The sequence below is a fragment of the Macrotis lagotis genome, chromosome 7, assembly GCF_037893015.1.
Source record: "Macrotis lagotis isolate mMagLag1 chromosome 7, bilby.v1.9.chrom.fasta, whole genome shotgun sequence".
Lineage (NCBI taxonomy): Eukaryota > Metazoa > Chordata > Mammalia > Peramelemorphia > Peramelidae > Macrotis > Macrotis lagotis.
Genome location: NC_133664.1, coordinates 219,306,050 through 219,318,325, shown reverse-complemented (window position 1 = coordinate 219,318,325; position 12,276 = coordinate 219,306,050). Strand labels below are relative to the sequence as shown.

Genomic DNA, 12,276 nt, shown 5'->3' with positions numbered 1-12,276 from the left:
TTTGGTCTCTGATTATCAGGAAGCTTCTATAGTATCTCTGTGAAAGGTGACCTAAAAAATAAGTCAAATACACATCTATTTATCTATCATTGTTCACAACTTCTTGTGTGTGAGACCCTGGGCAAGCCACTTTAACCTCAGACAGCTCTAATTCTATAAACTTCACTGATGACTGACCAGCATGGATAGAACTTACTGTCAAGTAGTTCCTTAATTAAATGGAAGAAAAGACCTTGGATAGCTTCCCTTCACCACCCACCCCACCCTCCAAAATATATATATATAGAGAGAGAGCTTTTTGAAGAGGAGCAGCTCCCTTTTTCCTCCCAGGCTGCTAACTCTTTTACCCAGGAAAGCAAATGAATAGAATTTAATAGCTTCTAGGAGATATTAAGCCATCTCCTAGGCCAAAGATCATATGACAAGGTTTATAAAGCACTTATCTTTATTCCTGGGCATCACTTTAAAGCATCATTTATTATTTATTTATTATAATTAAAGCATTTATTCCTGGGCATCACTTATTAAAGCTGAGCCAGAAATCCTTCTATCACTGGACTGAGCCAAAGTTTTGTGTCTTAGCTAAATTCCATATGCTCTAACCTGTTTTGTGACTAATTGTTTCAGGCAGAATAACAGCTATATTAAAATTCTCTTAGGACACTGGTTATGTAATGGTGACTCTGGAGAAACTACTCCCTACTTATGATGGATGTTTGGATAGCAGCCATCAATGTGACATCTGTTGTGAAAGGCAGATTCAAGCTGATTCTTTTTAGTAGTAGAATATTTTTCTATCCTGTATGAAAAAGAATGTTAGATTGGTTCAAGTCAGATCAGGTCAGATCAAAATTGTTCATTCTTGGCCAAAAATTGTCACAAACTGTTCAGACTAAGAGCAGATGGTTGTTTTTTTTTTTTTTTCAGAAAAGCTTAAAGGATTAAAGTAAGTTTCTAAGAATCTAGATATGTAGTATATGGAGCTGTCAGATGGGGATGGGCTGGTTTCCTGGAGTAATATACTTTGAACAGCTCTCATTAGTTTGTCTTCATTAAATATTTATCACCAGTTTTACATTTTCTGGCTTTAAATCCTTTCTTAGCAATATATAGTAAAGTCAAAAAAGCCCCAGATCTGGAGTCTGGGTTTAAGTCTTAGTTCTGATGTTTCCTATCTTACTTATCTTTGGTAAATCACTTAGTCTCTCTCTGCCTTACCTCATTTTCAAAATGAGGAGGCTGGACCATGTGATGGTAATGGTGATTTTGTTGATGATAATTGCTTTAATGTTTTAAGGTTTGTGAAATCCTGTACATACATGCTCTTGTTGTATCTCATAACAAGCCTTTGAAGAGGACCAATTAACATCATGGGTAATGTCTTACCTTAAACATGATGTAGATTTATATGAAGCAGAGTGGCACAAAGTCTTCAGTTTCATTTTTGCTTCCAGAGTCATAGAAATTCAATGGCAAGACAGCTATTATTTTCCCCATTAAATAAATGAGGATACTGAGGCTCAGAGAGCTGCTTAAGGTTACACAGCTAGGGTTTGAGGTAGGATTCCAAGCCAGGTCTTCCTAATTTCAAGTCTGTCCACTACACCATATTGCCTTTCTATAGATTATGTGTAATGTCTTTTATTAGCAATAAATTTTATGATAAGTTGTGGGTTTAGGTGTTTGATTTTGAACTCGCTAAAGAAGACATGGATGCCCTCCTCAGCCTGAATAAGAATCTTCGATTGGCTCAGTTTCCTGGGTAAGTTTAGCTTCCCTTCATTTTGCTTTAAACAGTGCATTTTATGTTAATGATAATTATTGAGCATGATTGCTTATAGCAGAGAGGAGAATATTAATGGTTTCATTGCCACAGCAAAAGCCATTTAAATTGAAGATCATCTTTGAAATACTTCAAATATGTTGACAGATCCTATCCAATTACCTGATGTCAGGCAAGGTAATTTATGGAATTTTGCATGCTACCAGGTTCATTTCCATTGTCAGATAGTCATATAGTAGGGACCAGATGTGGAGTATTTCATACCTAAGTTTTTCATTTTACTGAGAGAAAAGTATAACTTGTACTTTCATTTTAAACAATAAGGAGCAATTTTCTTCTGATCTTTCTAAATATCTGAACTTTTTGTTTTCCTTACTTGTAACATCTGCTTCTCTTTTACCTCCTTGTCATTGTACAAGTTGTCCAGATATCTGGAATGTTTTCCCTCCTTGCTTCAGCATCTCAGAACTAGATCCCTTCAGGTTCAGTTCAATTGTTATTTCTTTCAAAAGGCCCTCCCAAATTCCCCCCAGGTATTAATGCCCCCCTTCTTCAAATATCTGTATTTTGTATATACTTTGTACTTCTTTTCGTGCATTTTGTATGCTCTAGGAGAATTTTGAGAGTGGAAATTGCTATATTTTTCTGTGGGGACAGAAGTTCTTTCCCTTTTGATTTTGTAACTGCAGCACCTCACAATGACTGGAACCTAGGTCAACACTTAATGCACAACTGTTCATTGATTTGTTAGCAACTGCCTTGCCTATTTTCTAAACATGTATCTCAGAAGTGTATAAACAGATGGTATGCAAATATATTTTACTTTGTCAGTGTAGATACACATGGGATGGGGTTAAACAAGGGTTTATAGCTGTTGAAATAGCTTGAGTTCTTGTTCTTTTGAAAAGTTAGGATATTTTAGAGTAAGTCCAATGCTATATTCCTTCAGGTTCTACTTTGATGTTTGGAATTCTCTTGAGTGAGGTATGGGGGAAAGCATCAACAGACTCTTCTGATAATCCATAATATCCTATCCTGGGGAAACATTGTATCATAGCAGGGACTGTTACAGTTCTAGCTGGAGACAAGAATAATGGGATTCACTCTAACCCAATCCTCAGGCAGGATTCCACAATTACATTTTCGTGGTGGATGGCCTGACTGGATCAGGCAAAAACAGATAGAATGGTAGAATGTCATGGTCCTCTGCAAGAACTAAGGACAAACAACAACCTCTATGAGTGAGAGCAACAATTGAGCTCCAAAAGAATGGAATGATCATTCTTTTTCTTCCTTTTGAAGCCCAAGTCCACTTGTTCATTGTTTGGGCCCTGATTGGCTAGAAACCTGAGGGTCTTGCCCTCCCAGATTGTTTTTTTTTTTTTTTTTTTGGACTAGGTAAAAGAGGACAGTCTTTGTTTTATTTCTTTCTTAACTAACTTTAATCACTGAATGAGCATTCTCAGTCAAACTAATACAGGCTAAAGACCTTAGCTTAATTTCCCACTGCATCCAGGGCCATCTCTAGTTTTCCAGATTCCTATTTGACCACTGGACCTAGATGACTCTGGAGGAAAAGTGAGGCTGGTGACTTGCATATCAGGCATCACTCTGTTATGGTCCTCTTTCAGATCAAAGGTCAAAAACTATAACTCACCTGTAATTTTACTTCATTTAATTTGAAAGAGACCAGGGAATAGTCATTGATAAAAGTTAGAGCTAATCACAAAATGATTGATTACATTTTGTGTTTTCTGGGTATTCATGGAGTTATTGCCCCTCCCTATTACTTAGGTCACATCATATACCTGTTTGGGAAAGCCCTTACAATATTGAGTCTTTCTAATTTTTGTCATCTTTGCCAATTTGCTGGCTGTTGAGGAAGTCTTCATTTTGCTTATTATTAGTAATTTGGATTTTTCTTTCATATCATAGTTTGCAATTCTCTTTCAAAATGTTTGCTGATATTCTTTGCCCATTTATCTAGTAGGTATCAAATTTTTTCTTTGGTTATCTATATTATCCAGGATTTCAAACCTTTATCAGAGATGGTTATTGCAAAGTTTTTTCCACAGTCACTTCTTACCCTAATTGCCTTAATTCTGTTAATCTAAAAACTTCTGAATTTCACACAGAAAGATTATCTGTGATCTCCTCTGTCCCTGCCTGTAATCTGCTTATCTGACTTAATAAATATTGAAGAATTGCCTAAAGAGGTTGATTAATTGATTAACCTTAAATCATTTGACTAGTAATGAGGCAGAATTCACGTGTCTTCTTGACACCAACCAATACTTTACCTGTCATACACCATATTGTCCCCTAGCCTTTTTTGTAAGCATTTTGTACTTTAAAAACTTTTAAAAAAGCTTTTCAGTGGTGAAATTATTCATATTAACCTTTAAACTTTTGTAGGTATGCACCACATGAGATTTTATTATCTAAGAAATATTAGTTCTGCAAAATAATCAGTAATAAATTATAACCATGCTTCACTGTAGTATTGTTCAGATGATTGACAATGTTATAGCATCAATTTTGTGGTCTTGCAGAATCAATTAATGACAACAGCAAAAATAACTATACTTTTCTTAGGTTGGGAGTGTCTGTAAATAATCTAAAATGGTATGCCAAAGTTGCTTTGTTCAAGTAACCATCTCCAAACCAAGCTTTGCAAACTGTCACATGGAATTAAGGTCTTAATAGACTTTTTTTAATATAGTGATTAGGATCGATTAAACTGCTTTAACAGGCAGTGCTGGGTAGTGGATAGAGTGATGACATGAAAACCAGGAGGACCTGAGTTCAAATCCCGGCTCAGATAAATATCAGTTGCACAAACTGGGGCAAGTCACTTAACCTCTGGGAACTGAGGTGGGGATGGGGGCCAGGGTCAGGGTCAGGGTGGGGAGGGGAGGTAAACTAGGGTCCTGAGGAACAAAAGAAACCTCCCATCTATTTTAGCTTGACCTGAATTAATAATCTTTTTTGCATTTGTAAACTGTTTTTTAAAACAGGCAGAGGGCCCTGCTCTAAGCAACTTTATAACTCTCTAAATTACAGGGCAGGTATTGGGTAGAGGGGGTTACCTTACCTGGGGATTCCCTAGATCAGTGAAATCATTTTAGTCCCATCCTTCTGATCTCCACTTCCTGCCACACCTGCATCATTAACTCCTGTGCCAACCACTAAGAGTTTAACTCTGAAAGAAACAATTCAGTTCAAATGTTTATTTGTTAAATTTATACCAGGATCTTTTTTTCTCTCTTTTTGTAGTGCTGAAAATCACAAAGACTATCCTTTCAACATCGAATACTGAGGATGATCTCAACTGGCCTTCTTGTGTCCTTCCCAGCCGAGTACAAGGACATCAATCTTAACCTCTAGATAACTTCCTCTACTATCCCCACCCCAGAAAGCATTTTTTGATTAAAAAAATGTATAGAGGAACAACTTTGGTTGGGAAATATAAAGAGTTGAAGAATGGTTAGACTATCTGAATGACTGAAGACAGGATATTGAGGGATTTTAGAATACCGACCTATATTGCTAAGGTTAACCTGTGTGCTATGGTACCTAAATTGACCTTATTCAGTTAATTCACTGTGGAGAAATGCATAAAATAATGTTTAATAAAATAATGAGGGTGCAGTTTTATTGCAGTGGTTTGGTGCCATGCTTATTGAACTCAAATGTATGTATTACAAATAGTGTTTGCTTAATAATTTGTCAGCCAAGACAAAGCTCTTCTAGAAGTGTTTTTCCATTCAGAGTCCCTAGACTGGATAGAAATCAAATAAAAAGAGTAAACCAAACTGAAAGGGAAAGATATTTATAATCTCACCTCTTCAGGAAATAGTACCTAGTTATGCACCTGTCCATCTAGGTAGGCAGCTAGGTGGTGCAATAGATAGAGGATTGACCTTAAATTCAGAAAGATGGAAGTCCAAATCTGACCTCAGACACATGACGCTTTAACTGTGTGACCTTGGGCAAGTCATTTAACCCTGATTGCCTCACATCCAGGGCCACCTCCAGTCATTCTGATTCATATCTGGCTACTGGACTCAGATGGCTCTGGAGGAGGAAGTGAGTTAGTATAGTACCCCTTCACTCAAGTCCAATTCGTGTACTTGTCTTGTCATCATCTCCCTGATGTCATGATCTTCTTCAAAAATGAAGGCCCAAAACGTTATTATTATTATTATTATTATTATTATTATTATTATTATTATTATTATCCATCTGGGCAGGATTGAGCTTACACAACCAAAGGGGCATTCTTCAGCCATTTAAGTAAAGCTGATTATTAGACCAAATTTAGGTTCTTGTCATTTAGTCCTGGTTTGGAGTTTTTGTAGACATGGACTGGTCAGAAGAAAGAAACAAAGCTGTCCTTTTAGTCCCACAACATTTCTAAAATGGTTTGTTGGGTTTTTTTGCAAGGCAAATGGGGTTAAGTGGCTTGCCCAAGGCCACACAGCTAGGTAATTATTGTCTGGGGCCGGATTTGAACTCAGGGACTCCTGACTCCAGGGCTGGTACTCTATCCACTGCACCACCTAGCTGCCCCTAAAATGGCATATCTTTCCTCCCTCCTGAGTTGTTGTTGGGGTTGGAGGAGGTAAATACAAAATTTGTACCTAGGTAATTGCAGGATTTAGGAAGGGGTTATTGACAGATCCAGATGATAATAATAATTATTTAATAGCTAACATTTATATAGCACATTCATTGTACTTTACAATTATTATGTCATTTGATCCTTACAACAATTCTGTAAGGTAGATACTATTATCCCCATTTGACAAATGGGGAAATTGAGGCAATCAGATTATGTGACTTGCCCATGGTCTTTCCCAGACAACCTCAGCATCAAGTTAGATCCTGACACAGGTTTAAGAAAGAAGTGTATGATCTTTTGGTAAGTTTAATAAAAAAGGCCCAATGTAGAATTGTTGACTGAACAAGAAGTATCCATGCCGTTACCCTTAAATTCTCAGTAAGAGTTGATGGCAGAGGGGCGGCTAGGTGGAGTAGTGGATAAAGCACCAGCCTTGGAGTCAGGAGTCCCTGGGTTCAAATCCAGTCTCAGACACTTAATAATTACCTAGCTGTGTGGCCTTGGGCAAGCCACTTAACCCCATTTGTCTTGCAAAAACCTAAAAACAAAAAAACAAAAAAACAAAAAAAAAGAGCTGATGGCAGAGCCCCAGGCCATATCCTGGCTTGCCAGGAGTAGGACCGTGAGAGATAGAGGTGAAATGACAGTTTAGCAAGTACTTTTTGTTGTTCTTTGATTGATTAATAATGTCTAATTCTTTATGACCCCTTTTAGGGTTTTTTGGCAAAAATACTGAAGTGATTTGTCATTTCCTTCTCTAGCTCATTTTGCAGATGAGGAGGTGATCAAGGTTAAGGGACTTGCCCAGGGTTACACAACTAATAAGTATCTGAGTACAGTTTGGAACTCAGGTCCTCCTGATTCCAGAGCCAGCAAGCTATCAATGCACCACCTACCAAGTTTCTAGATAGTTTAAAATTCTAAGTATCAACCTCTTAAGAAAAAATTCTAAGAGTTATGGATTTGTTTCATCTTTTTAGATTTCTGTCAGTGTGAACCCATGATTCTTTTGTGTTTAAAACATTTTGTTGTTGGGGTTGAGGGGGAAATTAATAGGTCTATTCTTATTTACAACACATACCGAGTACCTCTTCAATCCCTTTTTTTGTGACATGAGCCATATATAAAGCAGAAATGATTTCCCCCCCAAGTATTCAGAATGGAGAATATAAAGAACTAACACAGCTAGGTAATTGTTAAGTATCTGAGATCAGATTTGAACCCAGGTACTCCTGACTCCAGGCTGGTGCTTTATCCACTTCGCCACCTAGCCACCCTCGGCTCTCCCTTCTTTACAAATGAGGCCCCTCCAAGACTAGTTCATATGTCCCTGGAGATGAGGGACCCCACAATGAGAGAGAATGACCCAAAGTACCCTGGGCCAAAATTGGTTACTTTTTACACTTTAGACATGCAGTGTAATATGCACTTATATAGTTAGTGAAATATATAGTAAATACTTATAGCAATCAAATAGCAATGCATTTAATAACATCAAAAATTACATGCATATGCCTCCCACAACTGACTAACTATATAATTAAGGTGGATAATTAAAATGGATAGAGCCATTTCACTTCACCTTTGTCTCAACTCTCTGGATAACTCTATATGGGGTCATAGTAAGTTAGACAGGACTGAAACCACTCAACAACATAGCACACAAACTAGTCTTATTAGAATATGCATATTCTAATGCATAATCTCAGAAAAATATTATTTGTGGCATTTTAGTAGCAATTGAACATTAGACTTTTATTTATATGAATCCTATAGGTCAACCTGATATAGGAAAATGCTCATTAGAAAAAAAATCAATGTAAAAGAAAACAAATTAGAAACTTTTAAAAATTGCATTGTAAAACTAGTAAAAGTATTTAAAAATATACATCAAATGTTATAAAAAGAAATAAAGAAAATCTTCCAAAAAATTAAGAAATGCTGATGTGTTCCCCAATTGATAACTGATCAAAGGATGTGAAAAGACAATTCTAAAATGAAGAAATTAAAGCTATCTATAGTCATGAAAAAAACTCTAAATCATTATTGATTAGAGAAATACAAATTATAGCAACTCTGAGGTACTACCTCACACCTATCAGCTGCTCATTATTGGAGGGGGATGTAGGGAAACTAGTCCATTGTTGGTGGAGTTGTGAACTGATCCAACCTTTCTACCTTTTTTTTAAGGCAAGGCAATGGGGTTAAGTGGCTTGCCCAAGGCCACACAGCTAGGTAATTATTAAGTGTCTGAGGCTGGATTTGAACTCCTGACTCCAGGGCTGGTGCTCTATCCATTGTGCCACCTAGTCACCCCCCCCCCTTTCTACCTTTTGAACCAGCAATACCACTACTAGGTCTGTATCACAAAGAGATCATGAATAAATAAAGGTAAAAAAATTCCACACATACAAGAATATTTATAGTAGCTCTTTTCACAGTGGCAAAGAATTGGAAATTGGGGGGATGCCCATCAATTGGGGAATGGCTAAATAAACATGAATGTATAGATCACTATTGTTCTATAAGAAATCAGAATAGACTGGAAAGACTTGCATGAACTGATGTTTAGTGAAGTGAGAACCAGTACATTATACACATTAATAGCAACATGGGGTGATAATCAACTAATCATAGTTGATGTGTTAATTTCTGCAGTACAGTAATCAAACACAATACTAAAAGACTTATGATGGAGAATGTCACCCATATCCATAGAAGGAGTTGTGGAATTTAAATCCAGACTAGAGTTTACTATCTTCAATTTTTAAAAAGTTATTTTGTGAATTTTGTCTTTTTTTCCCACTTTTTTTGTCTCTTCTGTGATTGGCTGTGATGCTTCTTTCACAACACGAATGATATAGATCTATGTTTAGCATAGTTAAATAAAGCCTACATTACATTGCTTTCTGTGGGGGAGGGGGAGGGAAGAGAGGGAGGTTGAAAAATGTAAAAAAAAAAATGATTGTTGAAAACTACCCTTACATATAGTTGGAAAAATAGAGGTAAAATAAAATAAAATGCTGAAGTGAATTCAGTTCAAAAGTCAAAAGCATCAATGGTTAAGAGTAAAAAAAAATCTTCGGTGATTAAATTACTATAAGTATTACTAGAATACTAGGAAAAACCTATTTAAAAGCACAAACAATAATAATAAAAAAAAATGAATTTCTTTAACCCCATATCTAACCACAAGGAGATTCTGGCAAGCAAGATAGATCAAGCTATCAGTGCAGGAGCCAGAACTCTTTCTTTCCTGGGCAATTTCACTTTCCTTTGGGATCTTTGCTCCCTTTCAAAACTTGATGTGTCTTGCCTTCTGGGGGAAAGGGATTGCCCAAATAAACTCATCTCTTCCTTCCCCCTTCCTATCTCTCTCTCTCTTCTACCCTCCCCGCCTCCTTCTTCCCCTTTTCTACCCCCTCCTCCTTCCTCTCTCTCCTCCTCTCTTCCACCATTCCCTAGCCTGACCTTTCTTTAGGAAAAACTACAGAAAGAGAGGATAGCGCAATCACATTTAAATCTGTGGACACTTTGTTTACTTTCTTTGCCCTTTTAAAGCAACTCCATTTCTGGGGAAGTTGGAATGTGGTGATTCATGACTTGTAGTTCCCTCCTCTCCACTGCCCTCCCCCCACCAAGCAACTTGAAACCCACGCCACTCCCACTGAGCTTCTTTGGGCAAGGGAGTATAAATACCAAAAAAAAAAAAAAAAAAAAAAAAAGGCTTTCTGTTTTTGCACGGAATTGACCAGACCTGTCGGGTGAAAAGAAATGGCTCTTTCCAGATTTCATAGAGTGACAATGAATGATGGGAATACCATCCCGGTGCTGGGATTTGGTACTTATGCCCCTTCAAGTGTAAGTACAGAGAGGTTGGGGGGGGGGGGGGGGTTGTGGGTGAGCACAGGTGGATCCCGGGGAGGGTAGATGAAATGTAATCCCAAATCCCTTCTCCCTTTCAACCTAGTAGGACTCCAGAGACACTTTGGGATAGAAATGTGCGATTATAATTCAAATGCAGGATAGTGGTTTTCTGTATAAACCTGGACACTGCGGTAAACGTATCACATCTGGAATTGAACAACAGCAGCAGGCCACAGAGACCCTGGCGTTGGACTTCTTCCCGGGCTAAGAGAAGAAAACTCCAGGGAGATCAGCCCTCAGATGGGAGGGAGGAAGGATTTTCACTAAGCTGAGTTTGAAAAGTCCAGGAGAGGAGACGATCATTTGTGCCCCATGGTGTCTGCTGTCTCTGCCTTTCCCATCTTCAAGATCACGAGAGCTGACGTTTTAAGTGGATGAAGGGAGAGGTGTGGGGAGGTTCGGTCCAGGAGCCCGAGGGCTAAGAGAAAAACAGATGAGGAACCCGTAGTCTTGCTCCTGCCCCGCCCTTTACTTCTGCATAGTAATTTTTTAAAAATTCTATTAAAGAATATTGTCAGATTTAACATTTTAATCATTTATAAATTATATGAAATATAATTATGATGTACAATTTAATTTATATTATTTTAAAATATTTTTCACGTGTGGTTGATTTGGTCCTTAAAATTGTTCAGGAGTCCCTTGTTTTCGGATTGAGGACAAAATGGGAACCATACTGGAGAAAGAGGGACTTTGCCCAAGGGGCTCCTTTTACTTTGAGAGCATGAGCTACAAGCCTTTTCATAATTATGCCAATCCTAAAGTTATCATAAACATGCACCGTTTTTTGAAGTATTTCTAAGTCACAGACAAGGACCCTCTTAAGAACAACCAGTTGTGAACATTTGAGTACAGCCAGGAGCCAGCCAAGAAAAATAGGTTTCCTCCAGTCCCATCCCTCTCCATGCTTCTTCTCTATATTGGTCTCCAGAAAGCAAGCAGTTTATTTCTTTCTTCATTTAGGGTGGCAAAGGTATTGAAGTAGTTTGGAGTTTGTTGGAAAACAGTCAGTTCTGAAACCATTCCATCCCCAGGATTCACTGTCTGTCTCTTTTCTGAAGTCCTGAACTGAAACAGGGACATTTCTGAAGTGGGAGGATAGGAAAGGGCGTTGTTGGGTGAAGTTATGGATACAAAGTTTTATGATTGGTTCTGTTTTCACACAACCTTGTGTACTTTATGTGCAAATCTGGACTGGATATTTTTTTTTTAGGTTTTCGTAGGGCAAACGGGGTTAAGTGGCTTGCCCAAGGCCACACGGCTATAATTATTAAGTGTCTGAGACCGGATTTGAACCCAGGTACTCCTGACTCCAGGGCCGGTGCTTTATTCACTAAGCCACCTAGCTGCCCCTGGACTGGATATTTTTAAGCAGCGTTACACTAAAAAGAAAACAGAGTGGTATTTGGAGATCTTCAAGTATGAGAGCATAAAATGGTTTGTTAGCTCCCCCCTCATTTCAAGAAGCTCACAACCTAAATGAGAAATAACACAGAAAACTATAAATAATATGCTATATAATAATTGAATTAGAGAGTTATAATGCAAAGAATTACCAGAAGTTTTATGTAGTGATTAATAACCAAGTAGACAGAGGGAAAGAAGGGATAAGGGAAGGCTTTCTGGACAAAATTGCTCTTGGGTTGTAATTCTTTCACCCTTTCTTCTGGGGTAAGCTGTAAGGTTCAATGGTTTGAACCTCGAATCAGGAAAGTTTGAGTTAAAATCATCCCCCAAACACTAAATATGTGACCTTAGCCAAATCATTTAAGCTGTTTTCCTCAATAATAAAATGGAATTAATAATAGCACCTTCCTTCATAGGTCCTTAGAACAGGAAATCCAAAAAAGTATTCACATCAGAAAATATGGGAAAGAACTACTGTATTTCCCGATGTATAGGACACTTCCACGTATAAGATGCACCTTAATTTGGGGGCCTA

The 12,276-nt window shown here is 37.7% G+C and overlaps 2 protein-coding genes across 3 annotated transcripts in view; both read left to right on the top strand.

Moving 5' to 3' along the window:
- The window catches only part of AKR1E2 (aldo-keto reductase family 1 member E2), a 34,934-nt gene extending 25,641 nt beyond the window's left edge, over positions 1-9,293 (top strand). Inside the window, exons 8-9 of one of the 2 annotated variants that reach the window (XM_074194922.1) lie at positions 1,680-1,762; positions 5,060-9,293. In XM_074194922.1, the coding sequence (XP_074051023.1) occupies positions 1,680-1,762; positions 5,060-5,102 (126 nt within the window). In that variant the 3' untranslated portion in view covers positions 5,103-9,293. The remainder of the gene's footprint in view (positions 1-1,679; positions 1,763-5,059) is intronic. The other variant, XM_074194920.1, reaches the window with a different exon arrangement.
- An 824-nt stretch (positions 9,294-10,117) lies between these two features.
- LOC141493489 (prostaglandin-E(2) 9-reductase-like) overlaps positions 10,118-12,276 on the top strand; it is a 31,065-nt gene continuing 28,906 nt past the window's right edge. The window contains exon 1 of the mRNA XM_074194919.1: positions 10,118-10,268. Coding sequence (XP_074051020.1) covers positions 10,182-10,268 — 87 coding nt within the window. The 5' untranslated portion in view covers positions 10,118-10,181. The remainder of the gene's footprint in view (positions 10,269-12,276) is intronic.